This window comes from Calliopsis andreniformis, chromosome 1, assembly GCF_051401765.1.
Source record: "Calliopsis andreniformis isolate RMS-2024a chromosome 1, iyCalAndr_principal, whole genome shotgun sequence".
NCBI lineage: Eukaryota > Metazoa > Arthropoda > Insecta > Hymenoptera > Andrenidae > Calliopsis > Calliopsis andreniformis.
This window is the reverse complement of record NC_135062.1, coordinates 5,735,096-5,760,457: the sequence shown is the minus strand read 5'-3', so window position 1 is coordinate 5,760,457 and position 25,362 is coordinate 5,735,096. Positions and strand designations below refer to the sequence as shown.

General features: G+C 35.6%; 2 protein-coding genes across 3 annotated transcripts in view; both read right to left on the bottom strand.

Annotated features, from left to right (window-relative positions):
• The window catches only part of Pde9 (phosphodiesterase 9), a 210,063-nt gene extending 191,750 nt beyond the window's left edge, over positions 1–18,313 (bottom strand). The window contains exon 1 of the mRNA XM_076377885.1: positions 18,248–18,313. The gene's annotated coding sequence lies outside the window, so the exon portion shown is untranslated. The remainder of the gene's footprint in view (positions 1–18,247) is intronic.
• Positions 18,314–20,605: 2,292 nt separating this feature from the next.
• On the bottom strand, positions 20,606–23,614 carry Ada2a (Transcriptional adapter 2A). 2 transcript variants are annotated; one of them, XM_076392852.1, is made up of 3 exons: positions 23,468–23,614; positions 21,110–21,290; positions 20,606–20,980 (listed from the first exon to the last, which is right to left on the bottom strand). In XM_076392852.1, the coding sequence occupies exons 1-3, from the start codon at positions 23,529–23,531 to the stop codon at positions 20,806–20,808; spliced, it is 420 nt and encodes a 139-aa protein (XP_076248967.1). In that variant the 5' UTR covers positions 23,532–23,614; the 3' UTR covers positions 20,606–20,805. The 2 variants fall into 2 exon arrangements, with proteins under 2 accessions (XP_076248967.1, XP_076248959.1); XM_076392844.1 differs by lacking the exons at positions 20,606–20,980; positions 21,110–21,290 and adding an exon at positions 21,308–23,077.
• Positions 23,615–25,362: the final 1,748 nt, after the last annotated feature.

Here is a 25,362-nt window from a genome sequence, read left to right as displayed (position 1 = left end):
TCAGAATACTTTAGTATATGTATTGACAACGCTTGTTTCTCTTTCTACGTTTCTCTGGCGACTACTTTTTAATTTGGGTTTAGTTATACTAAGCAGTCTTGTTTCTCAAGAATGGAAAGCAGAAAATAAACTGGATGATCTTATAAAATAAAATATGTGGCAATATTTGTTGTAATTATGAGTTACTAATTTTGCGTGTCTTAGGAACTTATTTTTAAACAAGTATTAAACATTAGTCAAACTTCCATAAAATTTTAAAAATTCGAAAAGCTTCTAAAATCAGATCAAGAATAGTCGCAGTCAGACTATGACAGTCTTAAATGTACTTCAAAAAGAGACTTTCTTAAACAACTGAAATGTCTAGGTCAACTACTCATTTGAATATATTTACACACCTAATTTGCAGAACCTATACTCTGTCCTAAAATCATGCTTCTAATTTAAAGGCATTATTACCATAAAACAAAAACAGATCGGAGATTTTTTGCTCCATTTGAGCAAAATGGACTTCTACCTTCAAATACAATTAACTCGAAGTACATTAAAGGCATCCTGTATAATTCACTTTAAGAATATAAGCAAAGTGGAACGTAGTTACCAGGAAAAATGGAGAGAAAATATTAAATGAGACCTTACTTAATTAAAGATTAACTATACATCGTGGAACTTTTATTTAATAGTTCATCGATTCAGAAGAATTCTTTGAAGCTCACAATGTTTAATGGAACGGGAACGATGCATGGATTTAGAATGCAATGGGTCTATAATAGAAACTGGTGAAACTAAATGAGGAAACATTAAGCTCACGTGACTACGTGCTCTTTTCCTTGCCATTCGCTTATTTTCACATATTCATGTTGCATGTAAATGCGCATACGGACAGAAGTCATGGACAATGGCCGGTACACAATAAGAAAGCACCATAAAACGATCGAATAAAAGGTACTCATAATTGTAATTAGACAGAGAGTATAAATGGAGGTACGTATAAAGTGTTACAAGCCGTTCTCTCGAGAATTGTTAGGAATAATACTAAAATTCCTTTTTATCTAATTTAATGGTTCCCTAGGGTCTTTCATGGAATAAATGGTATACCTACTAATGTTAGTTAGCTCTCTGAAAAGGTGAAAAGGTACTTTTGCTTTATTAATAAAATTACGTAAACTCTTACATTTTTCATAACATTATGTCCACTTGAAATAGGAAAAATTAAAAAATACATAATTCATTTCATTTTTAAATGAATTAACTAGCATGCATGAAACATTTGTGATTGCATATTTTAAAAAGTTTATTGGACTCTGAAACTGTATAATTTTCTCGCAGAACTACCATAGTATACTGCATAATCAACAATTAAAATATCCAATTACGTACATAACCTTGATAAAATAAACTAATTATAGAACTTGCATATTCCGCAATGCTAAAAAAAGATAAGGTTATGTGAGAGAGTCACAACTTTTTCACCCCCATGTAATTCTACCATTAGTTTTTCATTCATTCGGTATTTAATGCATATTGGTAAACTATTATTTCCTTTCTCTTATAACGCAATAGACACGGTGCAACGATGAAACTTCACATTGAATCGACAACCACGGTTTCGACACGGATATAACATTAGAAGCTGACCTCGGAAGCAGTTGGCAATAGTGAATATCTTCAAAATATTTGCTCACAGAAATCGCGAGCTGTTTGTTTGCCGTTCTAACGCGTCGGTCCAAGATATTTCAAATTTTACTGGGCGATCTACAAACGAAAACACGAATTCGAACGTTCGCTAGGGAAACGCTCGAATCAAAGAACGAAATATCTGTCAAAACAGTCTGTATCAGTGCAACTTGCGTAATTGGAAAAAGAGGAACGGCCCATAAAGGTTAAACTTGGTGGCGAACCGATGCGCAATCCAAAGCCAATCATTCGACGATAAATTTTCCGAATTACAAACAGGAAAAGCAGTACCGTGTACAAGCAAAGAGCGATACTGTTTTTCGTTCCAGTTTTACGCCAATCGCGCTCACCACCAAAAGCGTCTATGCATCTCTCGAGAGGAGCAAAAGTTCCGTCGTTAAAATGGATTAAAGTGTGCCTTCTCTGCATAATTCGTATCTTCTTCTAATTTCAAATCGAACGAAACATTATCATAGTATTTACATAGCATAACTTTTGTGAAAATTCTCAAGAGATTTCGAACTTTTGATCGGCAGTATGCGACTTATACGTACCTATTATACAAATAAGATAAAAAGAAACTTGAAACAATATTTTTCAACCAATTAAAATTGCTGGTGACTCAAGTCTTTCTAATTTTGAAAAGGTTAGATAATTTTTATACAGAGGCGTTACAAGTAAGGACTCCTCTATTCTACTATACTATTCCATTATAACACTGACACCAGTTAAGGCTTAACAGGTCCCTCACGAATCCTGAGCCTCTTCAGTTTATTTATAACATTCACTTCTCTACAATTTCACTACCCAGTCGAAACTTCAGATCAAACTCTGTTTTAATTCATATAAAATTTAAGACAGTTGCACATTGTGATCCTTGTGCCAACGTAAATAACAGCGATCCTCACGGCTTGACTGCAATGTCAATTTCTGCATGAGATAGGTGCCTATCTGCTGCAGTCTTTGATTAGAAACAGGATTTCCTTGAAAACCCTGAGGTTCGCGCTAAAAATCCCGATCTCTCCATATACGCGCGCTCGTCGAACAATCAACGTTCCAGCGCATCTACAGAAAAACAGACACTCCGTCGGGAGAGAACGCGGTTCCACGGTTACGTAAGAATCTATAATCGCTGGAAAACGTGGAGAGACACTCGTTCGACGTTCAAGCGAGCAAATAACAGCGGGACGAACGGTAATGGTGGCGGCTCTCTCGATTGATTTCATTTCGTTCCGGTAGAAACACCTTGCCAGATGGGTCACGGCGCGCTTTATTGCGTTCCGCGGGCTAGGGAACGCGAAACTTCGATTATCACTTGCCGAGTTGCCAATCACGATTCACCTCGTGAAAGGTGATATCTGTTACAGTGCGGGATGTTATTCGAGTAAAATTTTATTTCAATAAAAATAATGAATAAATAATCAATCATTATTCGGTTATCTATTATTCGAGGTATTCGTTGCTCCAATCATTCATTATTAATTTGAGAAGCCTTTATCCATTTGTTATTCATTTCTTATTCGCATTTACCCTTCGATAAGATAATATTTACGTTATTTACGTTGTGCATGTGTATGGTTGCATTTTACTCTTTTCTGTAAGAAAACAGTATTTGTTTTTATCTATTAATTTCCAAACTAGTACTTATTAGATACCTATAATCACACGTAATAATATTTTCGTAGTCGCACAAGTGACAATGTTAGGTACGTGTATCGATAGCTCATATGAAATCTAGAATCTAATGATCTGACGATGTAACTGTTACAATCATCAGTAGTTCTATAGACTTACATTACAGCAAAATGTGATACTATTTACTGAATAGATTAATGCATTTAAATCTAATATAATGTTAAACAATTGAAAGTTTCAAAATTTGAGAAGCCATTGGAAGCAATCAAACATGATTGAACTATTACATCCAGAGGACGTTTTTTTAAATATTACATGACTAAGAAGCCCAAAGTGAGTAAAAAAGTATCTACAAACGTTGAAATAATTGCACATTTTCGAAAAGTATGTATATCTCGTGTACACTTTTAACAATTTGATTTTGTATGAGATATTTTTGTTTAATCATTACAAACAAACAGATTAGATATTGTGTTTATTGTTTTTTTGTTGTTTTGTTTATTTTTTAATTATAAGTCAGCTAATACCTTCATGAGCATAGACCTCTTGGAGCTAATAATAGTTATGACCAATTTTTGCTAGATTCTCGTTATACAAAGTGTTCCACAACAAATGTCAGAAATTGTAAGATGTGATTCCACATGCTAAAATAAGACGAAAATGAAGAGAAACGAAATTGCGTTTCAGGTTTCAATTTGGAGTTATCGACTGTTGAGAAAACGTCTCAAATACGCGCGAAACGTGTCTGATTCGGGACTTATTCCACTGACTTCTCTTTATCTGATCTGACTAATGCATACCAGCAGTAGAATAAATCCAAGTCTGTCATATTTCACGCTAACTTTAGACATTTTTTGCAACAGTTATGTACTCTGAATTCTTGATTTTCCTCCTATTTTAACATGCAGGATCACCTTTTAACATTTCTAACACTTGTTGTCAAAGACCCTCCATATAAAATAAATTCTTTCGAGCCAATGAAAGTTTGATTCGTTAACAATAAATCCTACATATGCTACAAACGCTTTCACCATTAAACAAGGTTTCTAACAACGTGAAAAACTTTGCTAAATTAACTCCAATAATGGAAATTTTCCTCATTAGTCTGAAGACTACAATTCACAGTAAATACAATTCCACTGAATTCCTCGGTTTGATAAACGCCTGAAACTCCAAACCATTACCAACTGCGTCTTAATCCACGATTCGTGTGCAAGGACGAAATAAAACTCATATTAACTTCCCCTCGCCCATTTTCTCCATTCCGTTGAGCTTCTTATCGAGCAAACATCTTATCACTTTCCACGGCAACTGCAAAGTTCGTGTGCCATCGATATCCAACTCGTCAAAATATCTATAATTCAGTGCTTGTCGACGATGACAAATTGCACGCATTGGTATTGATTCGTACGTACAGGAGCGATTTCCTCCAAATTCCCTCGATCGGCTGACACATAATTTCGAGGCCGCGTGCGAATCGAACGTCACGAAGTATCGTCTATAAGTCAGCTGCGGACAAATAAGCAGTCTTCGACGTCCCTTCTGGCAAGTCTCTGCTTTCTCTCTCGATCTGCGTCTCCTATCATTGCTCCTTGTCCCTCTGTTCTTCCACCTTGTCTATCCAACTCTATCCCTCCTTCTCTCTTCCAATCACGCGGACTCTTTCAGTCTTCTGGCCGCGGTATCTACGGGTCGTTGATATCGCCTCGTATTTTCTCGGATAACGTTTATATAGCCGTCGTCTGCCACGTTCGCGCCGCGACGTGCAGCGCTGTGGCGGCTACGCGATCGACGATAATAATTATTGACAGATGCGAATGAGTAATACGACCGTGTTACGACGGCGACATTCGCCTAGTGTGGGTAAACTTTCAACTCGCGCGGCACTCTCATCTCCGCGAGAAATGGACTCGGAGGAATGGAGCGGGAACGTCACACGCCACAGCCACCTGATTCAACCTTAACAATCCGATGCATTTCACGCCCCTTTCGAAGACGCCCTCTGTTGAACCCACGGATGACCCTACAAATTTCCTACTGTCGCAATCAAAGAGAAGAATCTCGAAGAATGATTGGATATTTGAAAAGTCTTTCATTCTAGACAGACGAGGATGACTGTTGTTAGAAATTGTTGAGTGAAGGTTAGAAATAATTACGATATTCTCTTGATGTAAATTATGGCTCATGATCGACGAGAAACTTGAAAATTGTATCTTGAAACCAATCGATGGAATGATGCCATTTTGGTGTTTTGCCAAAGGTAATAGTAAAAAGGGAAAGAAAATAATACACTACGGGTCAGAAGTTTGGAACAATTGTTAATAGTTGTTAATAGTTGGTGAAGTTATACAGGGTGGGTGGAAAATCGTAGTACAACCGGCCAGGGGGTAATTCTACGGAACAAATAAGTAAAAAATTTGGTATTCAATTTTTTCATCCAAGGCTTTATTTTCGAGAAAATCGAATTTGAAGTTTATTACTTTACAAGTCCTTCTCGTTGCTGCATACATAACTGTGCTCGATGAATTAAAGATAGCTGAATAAATTGTAATGTATTATCAGTATTTAGTTTTTCAAACACTCGAAGAATTTTTTGCTTTAGTTGTGCAATGTTGTGAATATTTTCTTTGTACACTTCTTCTTTGACGTGTTGCCATGAATAAAAGTCTAGGGGTGTGAGGGTGTCAGGAGACCTTACAGGCCAACGTATCTTAATGCCACATTCTATTCAGCACGAATACTTTTCAATTAAGAAATTTAAAACTGGTCTCGTGAAATGTGGCAGGACACCATCATGTTGCAAAATAATTCTAGTTCTGATATCTAGAGGTACTTCTCCTAACAATGCAAACAACGTATCACGTAAAAACTCTAAATATCTGCTTCCATTTAGATTGTCTGGGAGAACATGGAGTCCTACGATTTGATTATCAATTATGTCTACCCAAATCTTGACACCCCACCTCTCTTGAAAGTAAGTTTCACAATAAATATGAGGATTTCTGTCTGACCACTGATGCGCATTGTGGACGTTGAAAATTCCATCTCGTGTAAATTTGGTCTCATCGATTCATAAAATATGTGATAGAAACCGTTGACCTGCAGCATGACATCCGAGTAACCACTGACAAAAGTTCATTTTTAACACGTAGTCCCGTTCCAGAAGATTCTGTACCCGCGTAACGTAATATGGATGCATGTGGTTAGTGTTCAGAATACGACGGATTGTTTCTGTACTAACATTATGCATAGAACTAAGATTTCTTGTACTAATGCTTAGGTGTGTTATTTACACTCCGAAGAACACTTTCTTCACTGCCGTTGTACACTCGTCGACTACGACCACGATTTTCATGACATGATACAAATGAGCCAGTCTCAGCTGTCATTTGTTCCATTCTCTGTATGACTCTCCTATACACATGTTGACAATTAGGAAATTTTTCTACGCAATATCTACTTGCAGCAGAAGCATTACCTTCACAAACTCCCAAAGCGAGTAACATGTCAACATACTCCCGATTGAAATACCTTGCTGTGATTTAATAATTTGCAACAAACGAAACGAAATGAACTGTTACGCAGTCTGATAAACTATAATTTGTGTCAGACATCGAACTATCTGGCTATTTTCTACAATATCCTATCATTATCAATGTTTATAAACACTAACATGGACAGAGACAACCGGTAATAGAATACATGATAAGTAAATAACATTGTGTAATTGAGCAAACTTCAAATTCGATTTTCTCGAAAACGAAGCTACGGATGGAAAAATTGTATACCACATTTTTTTCCGCATTTTTTTATGTCAGAATTACCTCCTGGCCAGTTGTACTACGATTTTCCACCCACTCTGTCTAGCATAAAAAGCATTTTTGATTTAAAATTAGTACTTTCAAAACTATTTATATTGTTCTTTATCTCAGTGCAAAGAAAAAATTCATAGAATTTTTTATTATTACTTTTATTGGGTGTTTCATAAGCAAAAAAAGATTTGAAAAAACAAGAAAATATAACTCTGTAGCTCTCATGTAAGCTGGTGACACACATTAAAACACTGATGATACTTCGTATTATTCTAAATTTCCCACACATGTAGTGGCTTATTGATTACAAAAAATTAACATTTGTATTTTAAAATAACTATGTAATAATTATATTTGGGTTAACTTTTAAAATGTTGAACATAACAGAGAAAGTAAATCAAAGCTGAGTCAATTATTATACAGAGAATTCGAAACATAAAAGTTTAACGTTTATTCCAGTTTCTATTAAAGCAGTTATTTTGTTTAAAGAATGTCCAAATCGGATTTCATATTAATAATCAATTAGTATGCACTAACAGTTTCTACAGATTATTCCTTTCCAAAAAAGAAAAGTGATCCTACAGCAGTCATACTACTCTAGTTCCCCCATTAACTCTGCGAAGAGATATGTACTAATATATATTTAATATATATTATATTATAATATATATTAATAATATATGTAACTAAATAACATCTCTTTGGAAAGTTACCACGAAGAATAATAACGTAACACTTTCTGAAAATCAGATTAAAATACTTCTGAAGTGTGTTTAGAGTGTGTGACGTATGTAGAACTCGACAACGAAAAATACAATATGGATCCTACATGTATCTAGATACAAAATCTACGACGAGCATATTCAAGTACTGTGCTAACGATATCCTTCAAGGTCAAGTCGCGAAATCTGCTTTTCGCCATTTGATACAAGAGCACGATAACCAGACATTGACGAGTACTTCACATTTTTCTTGTCTTTCTCTTGTAACCTAATTTATTTTCACTAAAACTGGATCAAAGTCCAAAAATTTTCTTTTTGAAAGAGATTATTATTAAAGATCTAGTTCTGATATGAAGCGCTGGGCGATATGCTTTATCTTTGTATGAAGACAAATTGTTTTTACTCAGAGGTGAACGAAACCTGAAGATACTCATCCATTATTCATAGAAGCACCTGTTTCAGAACTTCAATGTTTTCGGCATGATTCTCCTTGAACTTTTTGAAAAGACAGATATCACTAGGGAAGCATCTTGATATTTTAGTAGAAATTAGTATCAGTAATAAATTAATGAATTTCTCCCTCTCTACTTTATAGAATAATTTGGTTTACCTACATCAAATCATACCTACATACAAAAGTCCTTTATCATTTTTCATATTTCTTTTTTCCAGACTTTAACATCCATTAAATGCATATTACTTTCTACTCGTTTTATAGAATAGAACAATATTTCGATATATCTCTTTAATATATTCATTATTACTTTAATCATAGCTTTTACAAATAAAATTTCTCACAAATGTTTTACATAAGCTCTTCTGAATACTTCTGAAAATATATTGAAGGGGTTCATTCTTATTATCTACATTATTACGGTTGATGAAACTGTGAGATAATGCAGGAGCTAGCAAAAGCGAAAAGAGAAAGAGAGACGAAAAGGATAGAGAAATACATGTTTCATCCTGGGTTTACTAGTGGACTCATTTGTAAAGTTATCTAGCAAACCCTACCTTAGACTGACTCATAGCCAGGTCAGGTCAGAGAACGTATTTGTATGAAAGGATGATCAAATAACCACTTTCGGTAAAAGTGTGTGTACTTAGGTGGAAATCTCAGGTGGAAACTGACGAAGTGCTGAAGGTGTGTCGCCACAATGCTATTACATGCGCTATACAATAATTAAACATCATTAATGAATTACAAGAAACTCACTTAAGTGTCTGCCATGTGTTCTAACACGTGTTACGAGATATCGTAATACTGGCGACTGACAAGCAGCCTCACACTTGCTGGAAAATATATGACACGTGTCGTTCAAGCAATTTAAAATTCATGTCGTATTTTCCCTTGCAGTTCATTAACGTTATCAATGTGCGAAATATAGGTACATAATACGTATTCACAATATTCATAAGATTTAATTTCATTGCAATATAAAATACATACATTTTAGTACGAGGAATTTTGTTAACATTCAATTTTAGATACAAGTGACTTGATCATACACAAAACAATATAATATTAAAAAACATTAACATCAATGAAAGACATCATAACAGAAAATTTGGTTCTATAAAACACTTCTAATACGTACTTTAATCTTCAATTTAAAAATTCAATTATTTATCACTCATTTTCACACAAACCTTTACTCCACTTAAGTACGTGCGTACTCCAAAACCGCTATTATACACTTATGAATCCTACGTAATTCAGAATAACAACTCTCAAATTATCTTCATCTCATCAATGAACTCCCCTTTTATTTTCCCAAAAGCCTTTTTTTCCACTCGAAAACAGTCAAAACTTGGAGGTCGGTTTGACAAAAACTGTGGAGGAGGAGCGGCTCGAGATGAGGCTACTGGGGCCAAACAAGCCGCGTGCTCTTCGACAAAGGTACACGTGTACACGGTGCGCAACCGGTGTCCCCAGTTCTCATTTATTTTTTTGCTTACCTTGTGCCGCGTGTACGACGAGGTTATTGCGAGATGTAAAGTATACGCGGATAATTACATAATTTCTTGTAATGAGTTTTTTTTCTTCCGCGGCGTTCTGGATCTCATATCGGCCACGTTCGCAGAGTAAATAAAAGATTACCGAGAGGACTTTAACACCTTCCTCGCATTAGCGCATGGTATGACGCAATCTATGCAACAAGCGTTCCCGAGCCATTCTCCTCTCACAGCTTCGGATCGAATTTCTACGCGCGTTACGTTATTTTATTACTGCGCGCGCGCGCGCACTCGAGCACTCGCGCACGCGCCTGAAACCCGCAAAATCGTATTAGCTGCGGAATTTCTATCGTTAAACAATTGAAAACTTTTCTGGGGAAACATTTTGATAACTTGTATGTTAATATGCAACGAAATAATAGGATTCCATGGTAGCATTGCTTTCGTGAGGAAAATGTATCACACTTGGGAGCGGTTGAATTTAGGTTTGATTTTATCGGTCAGAATGCTAAATCTGGGAAACAACAGAAACAGCCTACTGACTGGTGCATTCTTTACTATCAGGCCTGTGAATCGGTATTTAGTAGTGGTGTGTTACGTGTAAATTCATTCTAATGAAAACCAAAAAGTGTTTCTCTTGCATTCGAAACCTTTTCGATGAATATTCATGTGGTCCCAAAGGTATGAGATATTACTCGCGTCGCTGACTATAAAATATTCAAGAATCCTAAAAATTTCGTAGGAATCCATTTTAATTGTTTTTATTACAAAAGAAACTTTCTATTGTTTATCTTCTGACTACCCTTTCTAATGATGGACATAACCTGAAGTTCTTTTCGTAAAGAGAATAAATTTATTTAAAATAAATAATAATGAGTGTTTCATGAAAGAACTTTTATCATTTCAAATTGATAACGGAGATAATATGCTTTCTACAATAAGAATATTAAATACGTATTCTATTGTTTGGATTACAGAAACATGAATAATATTAACCGGAGAATACAAGTTAACAAGAGTCAACATGTTACACTACAGATAGTTGTACATTACATTACGCAAGCATGTACCCAGCCTAATGGTTTGCAAGTGTCAAACGCGTTGCAATACATGTGTTATATACCGTGTAGACCCGCCCTTAAACTCATAAATATGATCGTTTGCATCCACAACGTCATGGAAGAATATTTTCCTTTTTTATTCTTAAGTAAATAACTGGATTGATTTCGAGTGTACGAGCAATTCGCTCTGATAATGGCTATCAAGAAAAACAGCGTATCAGACGAATCTATTCGAATCGCAATGATCACGAAATACAATAGTCCTCCATTGAATGGAATTTCTCCTCACAATTACGCGAATTTTGACTGCATAAAAATTATATTCACACGCGAATATTATCGACGAAAATACTCGTACTACTAACGCGTCATAACAGCGGCTCGTCTTTAAGTCCGTGTCTGTCTCATCTCCAAAACAAACGCTACCGATCTCGCTAAGTAATGAGACAAGGTCGATAAACGTCTTTGGTAATCTATTTCTGCATTGAGAGAAGTAAGTTTGTATTCGGTGATACAAGCAAAGCTACGAGATAATTGTACGCTTAACTCAAAAATATCGGTCGTTACTGTATCAAAAGTATTATGATTACTACTATTATGATTATGATTACACGGCTGTGCTGTATTGAAAATAATACATATGTATTAAAGTTAATAGTTAAGGTTGAAAGCCTATATTTTTTATAATTTCTATCTGTCCAATATGTAATTTAATTAGACACTGAAAACTAAGAAGGGTAGAGGTATAGCAAAGAGATATCTAAGAATTTCTATTCCAAAAAAGGCATCATTTTTATACAGGTACTGGTTATCTCATCAAAAACGTATTGCGAATTGTTAATTTATAATAAGCTAGGAAATATATTTAATTAGAATTAGATCAAGGTTAAGTTTGAATCTTTGTCAGTAAATTAGGTCTGACAATGAATAAAATTTGGAATAAAGATCCACATTTAGTTCCAATACTCTCATAGTTGTTCATTCACTCACTGAATGAAAATAAACCCGTGTCTAATATCCACTAACTTAACGTTTAGAATTCACAAAGCTTCCCTTATGAATGTCCATGCCTTACGAATGGAACCTACGCGAACCTAATAGAGCACAATGGCGCTACGGTAATTCCATATTCCGGGCATTTGCGTGACAAACGGTGTATACGACGATGCCGTCGGGTGTCGAGCGAATAATAAAGAATCGTTGTACGCCAGTCGTTCTTGCTCGCGTGATAAAACGACATACGTTTCACAGAATCGAGGAGCGTATTCAAATACCCCGCCATTCAGCCGCAAAAAAACCTCAATCATACTAAGATTTCTCATTCAGACCGAACGCAAGTAGATATTTACAGGAGTGAACAATGCTATATAATTTCTTTTCTACTTTGATACTAACAATGAAGGCTAACGAGAAAAACTACTATTCGTCCCTTATTACTGGTCTTCCTCTGCTAAACATACATGATATCTACTCTTTATGTATTCTTCACTGTCTACGTACTTTCTTCAAAACTACCATGCCAGTTTTTTCGGATCTACTTTTGAAGAAATGATCACTAGTCACCAATATAGTGATTTATTCAAGAAACATATTTTCCAAACTTTGTAAACTCTTTGCTAGAATCATATCACAAGATTAGAGCGTACAAGAATTATACGTCACAGAAGAATCAGAAAAATGGATCAGAACGTTCATGTGATTGAAAGATACAGCTCCAAAAAACGCTGCACCAAACAGACCAGGTTCGATAGCACTTGTAACAGCACTCGCACGAAACTGCACGAAATACGAACATCGTCGGGTCAATGGAACACGCTACTAGTTTTTACGTCCCGCACAGCACGCACCTGGCCACGTAAACACAAATAGAAGGCCGCGGCGAGGACGTCATTAACAGGGGATATGAGTAAGAGTACTCACCTCTCGTGTAAAAACGTCAACAACCGGCTTATTCCTTGAACGGGATGTTTTTCACCTTCTCTTCGACAGTCGGAGTCGCGTGCGCAGTCCGCCTCTCTAAGTAAACAAAAACACAGACTTCAAATCGTCGATCCGCCGGCTTTTCCACCGATGCGTCTCTTCGCCCGTGATCACTCGCGTAGGATCCTCTCTTTTTTTCGCTGGATCGGTGGGAAAAGGAAAAACGAACGGAAGAGCAACAACAGTGAATCGCGAGAGGCGGTTCACGTTCGACAGAAACGGAGCCAGAGAAAGAAAGAAAGAGAGAGGGAGGGAAACTGGGAAGATAGCGCTTAGCGCGAACGCGAGAGACGAAGAGAGACAGAAAGAGCGAGAAGATAGGAGAGGAAAAGAGCAGAAAAATGAGACACGAGAAAAGTAGTCAGATAACGAGCACGAGTTTCCTGCACTGGAAGAGCGTACGTGATATGAAAGAGTCTCGCACGTCGATCACCACACGCACATACACACGTCACACAGGCGCGCGCGCGTGCACGCGGGAAATGCCGTCGAAACGAAAGACGTTTCGCCGATGCGCCCGTGCCGATCTGTCACATCCTCCGCGAAACCACTGTTCTACCCTCGAATTTTCGAACCCAAAGTCACGCCGCCGCAGTCCCCACCTGGGAGGACGATAATGGAGCCAAGATCGAGAGGCTTTTCCTTCGTTCTGTCGCTCGGGTGCGTGGCTGCGTGCGTGGCGCGCGCGCGTGTGGTTCCGAGACTCGCGACGAGGGAGATCGTCCTCCACCTCCGGCGCGGTGTTCCTGCTCAGGATCCGATCGAGCAGCCACTGACCCCACGAGACGACGTCGGAGCGAACAAGAGAGAGAAGGGATGAGGCGCTCGAGGGAGAGAGAAGATGACCGGAGGGAGCGTGCACGAAAGACGAACGAAGAGACGAACAAGAGGAGAGGGGAGAAAGAGAGAATCGAAGGAGACGGTGGAAAACGGATGGAGCCAGAGTGTGAAAGAGAGAAGAGTTTTAAGATCGAATCGCGGGCGCGCTGTGATACCGAACTCACACTGCTGGCAGAGTTTCTCTTCTTCCGAATCTTCCGTCGCGTTGTATCTCTTCTGAATGAACCGCGTGCGGTAAGTCCCTTCGGTTCGTCGGTGGACCCACGGACGTTCGTGTTCAAACTCCGCCACACTAGTTTCCGACTGACCGGGGCACTGTTGCAATGTCACCGTTTGATATTCGAGCGTATCGTTTGGCGAGGCACGGGTCGCGTGCACAAACAAAACGTGACAGCACGTCAGCGCGCTTGTTTAGAATATACTGAATATATTTTGACCCGAGCGCTCCGTTCAGGCTGAGCGCTGGCGCTTCGCGCGTTCGGCCGTTCTCGACCGCCATCGGCCGCGTTCGGCCGACGTGCCCGAGCCAACCACGACGCGACGCCCGGCCAACCGCGGACGAAACTCGCGCGCCCTCGCTCCGCTGCAAATTACCTTGCAGGGACGATGCACCGCGCGATCCGTGTTTACTCAAATGATACCACTTTCCGATTCACTTTTTCTTCCGACGCGCGATTGCAAGAATGATGACCCGCGAAGTGCACCCGCTACTACTTGGGAATCGTGATGGCTATCACTGCCGAAAAGCGTTTACCGATTTCGCTCCGTTGCGTCATGAAATAAGATAGAGGAAAACTAGTATATGGTAAAATACGTTGAGATGAAGTTAATGTGAATTTCTTATTTCTTGATGGTTTTGTCATAGTAGTACTTATAGAGCAATTCAAATTTTGTATTCGTACAAAACAAAACACTATAACGATATAACATATAGTGTTACAAAAGGAACTTCATTCCTCGTTTAGTATCATATAAAGTTAGGAAACTATTATTTCTCAAAATTAATTAGTAGCAGACAGTATTTAATATGACAGAAACGAAATATTTTTTAACTGTAATGTTAAATAATTTAATTTATATGTATTTCTTTTGTTCTTAGTTAATATATTCTTGATAAATTAATAGGAGCAGTAACTCATGGAGACGGTGACACGTATTCAACATATTAGCTCACTATTCATTTTTTTCGTTCAGTACCTTACTTGCACTTTATAATTTTCAATACTTAATCAGTTTTCAGAATTTCAGTATAAAAAGTGAAATATTTTTGCAATTCGTCCAGGTAAATTTAGATAGTAGGTAATCCTTCATAAAATTGTTAAGTAACTGAATCTATACACATACCTACATAAATAGATATTTTTCCCTTTGTCTGATTTCTGCTGTTCTTATAATTATTAACTTAAGTTTAGCAATATTTATTTTGAAATTTTAGTCAAGTGTACTTTTATTAACTTTTGCTTGCCAGTTCACTTGATACCAAAATTTCGGTTTCCTACAAAGCATTCCAAAAGTCCTTTAATTACGAACATATTAAATTTGCTTCCCATCTATTCCTTTCGCACAATTTGATTCTGATCGGATTGCATATTGAATGGAGGCGCATTTCCTTGAATCGAAACATCTGCAAATTCTGCGAACATTTAATTATACTACATAGCCGATAAGAACCGCGAAAGGACGGGTCTTTATCGGTTTCTCTGTTCCAACGAGAACAATTCGAGACGATTTCATTATATGGGTAACATTGAAGGGCTTCTATCGTAGATATCGTTTGAAATGTAGCAAGAGATACTAAAAATAAGACTCAAGATTTGCAAACATATCTACTAGCAAAGTTTCGCAAATCTATCGACACATTTAATTTCTATCAGAGTTCGAATAATAAATATATTTAAAATATTATTTCAAGTAACACATTATTTTATTTTATAGCTATTTTAAGTCTGAAATACAATTATTGCTTTTCCTATTTTTGATTTATTTATTTCATGTTTTATTTAACTTCAACAAATAATTCTGGAAGTAATAATTTTCCTATCCTGTAATTAAATTTGTCACATATACTGAAATATTTATAGTTCAATATTTGGAATTGCTGATTTCTGTGCCACTTTTTCGTGTAGTGTAGTATCATTGCATTTAAATGACATACTGGATCGAAATAAAGATCACAAATTATGAAATCACATACATTCTTCCCGTTGATACATCTAATATTTTATTCCTAGAATATAATTTAATGTCTGATTAATGTTTCCGGTCGTAGTGGTCTCAAATTATTTAAAACAATGTCTAGCTATATTTTCAGATAGAAAAATCCGAAATACTAACCCCCGAAACATTTATTACCTCTTTCAAAATGCAGATATCGATAGTATGTATCCAATAATACGAGTTACGTGAATATGAAATTGGTCTTAATTAATTTTGCAATCCTGTAGCAAAAAAGAATTCAGTAACACGTCGAAAATGCGACATATTTTGTCATTAAGCGGCTACACTTCCACTGTGCCGTAAAAATCCTATCAAGAATTTTAATCGTATTGCATACAAACGCGAGAGAGTCCTCCCCTCCAGCCTCTCTCGACATTGTCGACCAAAGGCAACAGCAGTATCGAAGAGAGCATTGTGGAACATACACTTTCGCGTATATACATTATGCAAATTGATTCCATCGATTGGCCGGTAGACACTACACGCGTACACACACTTATCGAGCAGTGTTTCAGCGACGTTGTTCTAGCTTCTGCTCTCCGAAGCACAGGGCCATCCTATGACTTCCATTTGCCGAGTAATTTTCAGAAAATAACATCGTTTTAGAAGGCAGAAACAAGAAACTCTCGGAAGGGATTAGCTCTAAGAGCTGAAGATTATACTTTACGATTATTTCCAAGTTCCGATTGCAGTCTCTCGCGTTCCAAGCACCCAGCAAGCGATATTCCCGATACGCGTAGCCACTCTATTCTGTTTTTTCCTTCATTACGTCCTTCCTCGCGAACGTCCTTTTAAAAACCATCTTTTCGCTCACGATCGAAAGACGCCACGCTGGCTGTAAAACAGTATCGATTCGAGAGATAAAACCGTGGCTCGCGCGGTATGACATTTTACGATTACATGATCGGCTACCAATTGCTCGAAGTCTATAAAACACGGCATAACTTAAACGTTATTGCCTTAGTAACGTCGCGACATTTTCGTATCAAGGATGCCCATGAGAAACATGGAAAAATTCGCTAGAGAGCGTTTAGAGCATTGCGGCGAGCGACATATACTTCAGTATTGAAGGAACTCGTTACACATTCAATTATATTCCGAAAAGTTCTCGGACATGTATTCTTATGAACTTTAACTATCGACAACGCCCATAAAATAGTATACAAAGATAATCTTTCCATCGAGGTATCCAGTACGGTCGGCTCACGGCCGTTTCAGATAACGTTTCTTTCCAAATCTGCACTCGATTCCTGCTATCTGACTACTGGTGCATGTATTTGCGAGGCTGCTGATAATCTGGTCGGTATTTTCTTCGGGTTTACAGACGATTAACGATCGCTGTAATTATCTTAAAAGGTTTCCTCGTGGGTGTAATCGAAGAGCCGATTATCGTGTACTGCCTATGGCGAACATCACTCTTCTCAATAGCGCGTGAGTATACGATTAAAGTAAATGACCGAAGAACAGGTGGTAAAAATAGAGAAAGGGATCCGTGTAAAACTAAGAACGACCGAACACGAGGTTGTTCTTATTTGAAGGATGATTAAAAGGTTCCACAAAGTTGCCTAGTTGTTATTGTTTCCTTTCACGAATGGATGTAGGACAAACAACAAAAAATTACATGCACCTAGAACGCTTGTCAAACGTACGAATGATCAATAAATGCTCGCAAATACAATGTTTACTCCCTGTCATTTATTATTCATGAACAGTGGTACGTATTTTGTAACGATCCAGTTAATTTTTCAACAGCTGATCCAAATGTTGAAGAGTTTCATTTTTTTGAAGAGTCAGTGTTACAGGGCTATTCCCGTCTGAAAATGCTTATTAATGGAAAGACTACTTTACCGAGGGAAGTTCATTGTTCACCGAAGATGGCATGTCATTCCATGTACAGCGAATGCATGTATCGACTGCAGTTTTCTACTCTACCGGCATCACTTCGACCTTGTCTGTGATGATATTCTGATTACGAATGTCTCAGATTATGAATGACAATCAGTTTAAGAATTATTCATTGAAATAGCGTTGGTAAACAGACACAAAGTGTGAAATGTTTTCAAGTTCAAGTACTATGAAAAAATAGTTTGCAAAATACGTAATAAATTATTTTAGTTTAAATATCCAATCGGGAAAAACTAAAAACTTGTAACTTTTAATTTAAGCAACTTATTAGTTTAATTAATTGAATCTACCTTAATTAAATTACCTTGTTAATTATTGTTGGTATATTGAAAGGTATAGATACATGCATACTTTTATTACCCAGTAACATGAAAATATTTAAGTATTCCTAAGACATAAAAATTCAACAAATTCCAATATAATATTTAAAAAATTGTACGACACTTACCTTTGCTGTAAACTCTGCACTCCAACGTCATTCCATTCGAAGTGGACTGCGCGGGTAACATCAAGAACGCCAAGAATATCATTCGAGTAGACATAATATTTAATCTACCTCGTTTAGGGTCCTCTATCACCCACCTGTTACATACAACGCAAAGTACAATAAACATACATATATTTCATTCACAAATACAGTACTATCTATATTTTGCTTTAAAAACTATGAAAATAGAATCATAATCTGTGAAAATCTAAACAATTTCTGCAAAAGTGTCAAAACTGTCGATTGAGTCTTGGCACTATTATGATTTACCCTAAGTTTTATCATCAATTTGATCCACGCAATATAGGAAGAAGTGAAATTGCAAAAAAAAATAAGATACTATGTCAACTATACTTTAACACAAAAGGTATAAAAATATGCATAAATGTCACTAAAAATTTCTGAAATTTCTAAAAATGAACCGAAACACTCAGTGAAGCATACCATCGAGTATTTTATGTATAGAGGAAGAGTATATGTACATACAAATTTTGTAACTAATTACAAGTAATGGTCAACAAAGTGATCGAAATTGAAATAAATTTGTGTTAGATTCTTAAAACTAAGAATATATACCTGTGTCAATCGTCAGGAATTGCAAGAAACACTATTAAACATGTTTAACATGACAAAAAATACATACGTCCAACTGCTATGGCGTCCACGAATGAAATGACCCCGCGCACAATTTGAACGCAAAGATAGCTGCCGATCTCTGCTAGTAATAATGGCGGGAAAAGGTACGTAATATAAATACAAAATTGACATTGCAGTTTTGTCACAGAGATCATTTACAATATATTCTGACGTATTAACTTTATAATCTAATATAATAATAACAAAGTTTAAATGTTTATATAATATAGGGAAAGTAAATAATTATTTGACAATAATAAAGTAAAGTGGTTTTCATCCCTTAAAAAATGAAACAACGATAACTTTCAGTGTATCGTATTAAAAAAGTCCTCTGTATACATATATCCATATTCTCTACTAATATTAACTATGCTCCATTTTTTATTTCTACCTACATATTATATAATAAATAACAAGAGAATCTGTTTAGATTCTGTGAACTTTGTAGGGCGATTGTAATAACGCGTAGCAATGTATGTAATAGACATCAATATACTTATATGTTTGTGTTCTTGTGACTGAAATTTCGCCTTTTGCCGACCTTCTATCGTTCTAATAGCAACTGAAATGTTTTTTCCTACTTTTAAAAAGAGTGAAATTTGTCACGAAAGGAACTTGCCTCGAACTAATTGTCAAAATGAATGTATATGTGACCATTCATTATCGCTTGCTCACTGCATTTCAAATTAAGATAAGCTTTCCTGTATCGCCACTTTCGACAAAACGCAGCATTTAGGTGCAGATAGTGTTCTTCAATATTAGATCGTTACATTTGAAGTTGATATATTGTGGTAAGCTCAACAAGTTAATTAAATAAAAATAGGTATATCCCAAGAAGTGAAATAAGTTTCTAAAGTCAATTGCAGTTTATATGTACTGCTTTCATTAAAAAAAAAAAAAAAAAAAAGAAAAAGAAAAGTAGACAAGAAATAGGGAACAAGTAAAAAGTTTATATAAAGTATGCAGGGTATTTCCGTAAGTCTGTTACAGGGCGATATTTCCACTACTTTTAATGATATGCGAAAATGCCACTCTATACGCAGTTAATATTTCATCTTCTTACGCAAAAAAATGAATCATCGAAGCAGTTATGCGGTGAGACTATTGCATATTGTAACACTTTACAAACACAAAAAATTCTTGTTGAACAAACAAATAAATCTCCGTTTTGTATACATTATGGTCTAAATGTGGCAACTACATATGACGATCACATATGCATAGGAAATCTCAGCTTTATACATCGTCACCATTCTTTTTGCTTCGAAGAAAAACAAAAACAAGACAAAGACGCTTTAATAAACGCTTGCTCAAGAGCACAGTGTACGGTGATAATGAGGGTCTATTCTCGCGTGCAATCGACTATGTATATGTAATTATCTGGTGGTAATACGTGGTTGTTGTTAAAGATTAGTTAATTTCTTTCGAGAATCTTTTTAGTCTGTTTCCAGACGCCGATTATGTAATCATAATAGATTATATGATTTTATCGAAGAAAATAATTTAAATTAAAGATTGAAAAAAACGAAAAAGCAAACTAAAAGCTGGTCTATAATTATTATATCTTAATTTTTTCTGTTAAAACTTAACAATTCGAGTCAACTTTTATTATACTTTAATTTGAACTTATGTTTATATTTTCGTAGAGATTAGTATTTTTTATATTCATGTGTACATTTCTTATGTTAAATTGTGATATTGTATACTTTTACAATGTCCAAATATTTTTGTTCATCCTAAGATGTTAAATTAATTTTAATACCATAGATATGAGTTCAAAATTCGCACAAAAATTATAAGGTAGCAAATATTTATTGAAAGATACATTATAAAACGATCACAATAGAACATCCACCTTGAACATTTCCAATAATTAATTCTACTTAATACTGTAAAGATCGCTTGGTTTGTATATCGTCTAATATTGTTCTGAGTTCTTCATCTTCCAAACGTCCTTCTAGACTAGGAATCAAGGCTTTCGCTTCTTCTGGTGTTTCAGGGCAGAGATTTGCTAACGATGCTAATTCGAACTTGTGAAGCTTTTTTTGCATTAGCAAACTGTAACAAAAAAGATATATGTGTAGTACTATTATAAATACTTTTTGCTTAAAAGTACAATTTACTAATTATTCAATTCAATCAATCAAATCATACTTAAATATAAAATTATATAAATACAATGCTTACTTCCTAACTGCTGCGATGGTCTCTTTATTTTTAAACCGACGAAATCGATTTGTGTATGTTAAACTCTTCATAAAAACTTCAGAAAATTCTTGTTCCTCTTCAGCAGACTCGTTTTGCGCTTTTCTATGCTCCAATAACATCGATACTTCTGAGATTAGTAATGTCTCTGCATTTTCAAATTCTAAAGAAAAAATGCATTATTACTTTAATTAACTTGTTATATACTCAATGTTATTATAGGGTTCTTTTATTGAATGCAAGTCTTTAAAAATTTTTTCCTCTATTTTATTTTCATAATTTATTACAAAGTACATTTTATGATATTAGTAAAAATTGTGCAAAGTATAAATGACATATTACATATACATTTATATACATTTCATTAATATATTAAAATGCGCATAATTCCATTACTTATCATACTATTTTTATACCATTATTTATAATCAATTTACTATTTTCAGTCATTTTCCTAACTTAGTTAAATATAAATATAAAATCTTAATATATAATATCACAAGTTTGGCAGTACACACGAAATACGTGTTTATCAAATGTTTATATTTCAATTAAATTATCAGAAGTTATGTCATTGATTCGGTTTACTTATATATCCTTTTTCCGCTAGAAAATCATATATTTTGCGCGTTTTATTTACATCAATCTTGAGTAGAACTCTAGCTTGTGCCAGTCTGAGAGAACCATTCTTTTTGTTTTCTCCTATTAGAAGTTGTTTAAAATCAAGGTAATTAGTAGGTACTATACGCGTTACTGAACAAAGTTCTTTTTCGGCTGCTGTGAGTTTTTCATATCCTGGAAGACCTTTAATTGCAAGAGGTGGTGCCGCTTTTCGTTGTGAAACTGTGTTCATTATAGAATTATTAGAACTTGTATTGCAACCAGGTAGAATAGTTTTCCAACTATACTCAGGATTATTCAAATATTGTTTCCTCTCCCTCTCGTTTTCCTGCCTAAGTTTACTCAACTTTTGAAACATTACAACACTATGAAAGTACTTTAGACCGTTATTACGAAATTCAAAGAGCTTATTGAGATAATTTTTAAGTTCTCCTGCACGGTGAAGACCTTCCATAAAATAATCAAACTCTATACCCCCCATTAACTGCATAAAAATTAATAACCTCTCTGCGAATGTTCGAGTTATTGTACATTCGTATCTTTGTATCCAAGATATAGTTCTTCTAAATGCTATTAAACCATGGTCATGAATGATCTTTCTTCTTCTCATACGTTCTTTTAATCTGTTATTATAGGCTTGTACTATAGCTACTTGTAATGCTTTTCCCAATTCACAGTTATCATCGTTCAAATCAAACTCATCATAATTTAAATCAGAAATTAATAATTCAGCATGATTATCAAAATTTACTTCAAAATCTGATCTAGCTGGGCAATACCCAGCCAAAAGCTTGCAATTGAGAGTATTCGATGCGAACCGTGGTGGTTCTTCCAAATCTTGTAGTTTAAACAAATAAGGAATTGGTTCACAACCGAATAAACTTGCTTTCGTTTCTTTGATTTTTGGCAATCCAGGCAAAGTTTGGTTATCAATGTAATGTTGAAGATAATGATTTCTACATTCCTCTGCAGATTTTCCTTGCATTCTTTTTGCCATATCTACCCAATTGCCAAAACCACATTCCTGTAAGACATCCAGAAATTCTAATTCTTGTTTTGCTGTCCATCCACTTCCATTGATTAAAGGAAACTCATTCTTTATGATGATATAATCATGATAGTTTTTGTGATCACCAATTTCTGATCCATTAGAAAAACAAGAAGGACATAATTCTGTGTTATCGCACACAGCACAACGAATGTATGGCTCCGTCAAAGCAGATTTACATATATGGCATGTTGGGTCTGAAGTAATGATTTCATCCTTCACGACTGTCACGTCGAGTTCTATGTCATGTTCGAGCTTTTCCGTTCTACTCAATGAGCAGTCTGAAAGAGGAAAATCGTTACTTTAGGCCATGCCGCAAAATCAAATATATGACTTTCACAATGTTATAGTGACCCTCCCATTTTATAACGCATACATCACATGAGTAGAACAGAAAAGATCTGTAAAAATAAACCTTATTTAAAAGTATATAGTACAAAAACTTGCAATAATAAAGCACATGATTTACTCAAATGATTATAATGAAGGAAAATAATTTCTTTCATTGAAAACACAGAGTTATTACTATCATATTTTATTATTTTATCGGGCAACGAAAGAAATTAAACTTAAATTATTACCGAAAATATGTTATTAAACGTCACGAAAATAAGGTTAAACATAATCTACTATTTTCCCCTTATGCTTATACTCGATTACAAGTAACGTACCTTTTGGAAATTGCAGATCAGCTGCGTCTTCTTCAGTCATATCTGTCAAATTTGGATTAGCCATATTTATTTACAATATTCTATAACATACGATGAAAAACTATTACTTTTCTTCAATGTTTACTAATTATGAACGTGTTTGCTTGCTTCAAGTGTCATAACTCCGAATCAAGATACTAGATGGCATTCAAACTTCTGTCGATAATTTTTTCCTTAAAGATATCATGTTCTGTTCCGAGATGTCACCATGTACTATGTCTTGTAGCAATCTTCAATGCTACCAATTTTAGCGATAAAATTTTGAATAAGTAAAATCACAGACGAATGTACAGAATAGACTGGACAAGCTATACTTTTTTCTGTCCCACGTTTTTAAGTCTCTAAAGTCACATTATCCACCTAATTACTCTGATATCTAAACAAAATGCATAGCCATTAACTTGGACAGAATCGATTATTTACATACAAGGTCTTATTACGCCAAAGTTGTTGTGCTAGAAACCTATAGGGAGATAGATGGAAGCAATGTTCCATTGATTGCCTTTTACAGAAAGTTAAATTTTGAACCTTAAAGAAGATTTCAGAAAAAGAAACGATGAAATCTCTCAGCGGATGTGATAACTTCGTTGACTGAACAATCTTCATAAAAACGGTAAAGAGAAAACCAGCGAAGAAATGAGAGAAGATCACGAAAAATATATCAATGATCAGAAAAGCCTGCGCAAAAACAAAGGAACAAAGGAAAAAATTTACAAACTCTGAACGATGTAATCTTTCAGCAAATGGGAAGTCTTCTTTGGATGTACGAATAATCTTGACCTAAATCCTAACAAATAGTAAACTTGAAGAAGTAGGAAAGTGATAAACATTAGGATCAGCAATGAGCGATAGGAAACCCTCTACAGAACGATATAAGATCGATAGAACGATTCATAGCCTTCAAAGAGAATGAAAAATTTCTGAATGACCGGTGAAATCTCCCTAAGAACGTTACAGAAATGAGATAGGGTAAGGAAGAAAACAGAAAAGAAAGGTGGGGTACATGCAAAATAGGGCAATCAGAAGAGAGAGGGGCAGGGTACTTACAAAATAGCGGAAACAGAAGAAATAAATTTTAAATTTGAGCAAAACTTAGCGATGATCCAGAATGACCAATGGTTAAGCTGTCCATTGGACAGGAGAGTCTAAGGATCCAAGGGTCTAGGGGTCCAAGGGTCCAGGCGTGTAGGAGTTCAGGTGTCTAAAAGTCCAGTGAACAGCTTGATTGATATTTCTTAGTCACTATTATGTTAGGACGAGAAAGATTAAGGCGATTCATGTAAAATATTTTATTACACGCGCTCTTACAAACTTTGTACATACAACCGCTGTGACAACTACGTGACGTCAGCTTGCCACTCAACTATGGCTGGATTACATTGTCTAACGTCTTAAGTCTAATATCTATTATTACAACACTTACCGTATAGTTTAAATTTCAAACTTTAAAAGTTTTGTGAAGAAAAATCGATGGGACATTGATTCTATTTATCTCCTTGTGGGTTTCAACCACAGCAATCTCCACGTTGTCAGTCGTGGGTAATCGGATCTATCCGAATTAATAGCCGCAATCTGTGTCTCGATACTATAAAAATCAATGGATAATTTCGTATATTTGGTCATTTTGTCAATCCTCTCTGATTTAGTTTGAGATATTTCTGGTAATAATTAATTTTAATTCCTACCAGTTGTAGCGCTGTAATATTATTATAGATTGAATCGATTAAGTCGATTATGAAAAGAAAATGGTAAGATACTTCGCGAGTGACGCGTATCCCACCTCCAACATGTGTCAGAAAAATACATTGGATGATAGGCCTACTCTATATTTCATCAATACTATTACAGTGAAGAAA

What these genes read in the sequence shown, in the direction of transcription:
- Ada2a (XM_076392844.1), bottom strand. Translation starts at nt 23,531, where the DNA reads ATGGCTAATCCAAATTTGACAGATATGACTGAAGAAGACGCAGCTGAT. An exon ending in TGATCTGCAATTTCCAAAAG is followed by an intron (nt 23,078 to 23,467) that starts GTACGTTACTTG and finishes TTCCTCTTTCAG; the next exon opens with ACTGCTCATTGAGTAGAACG.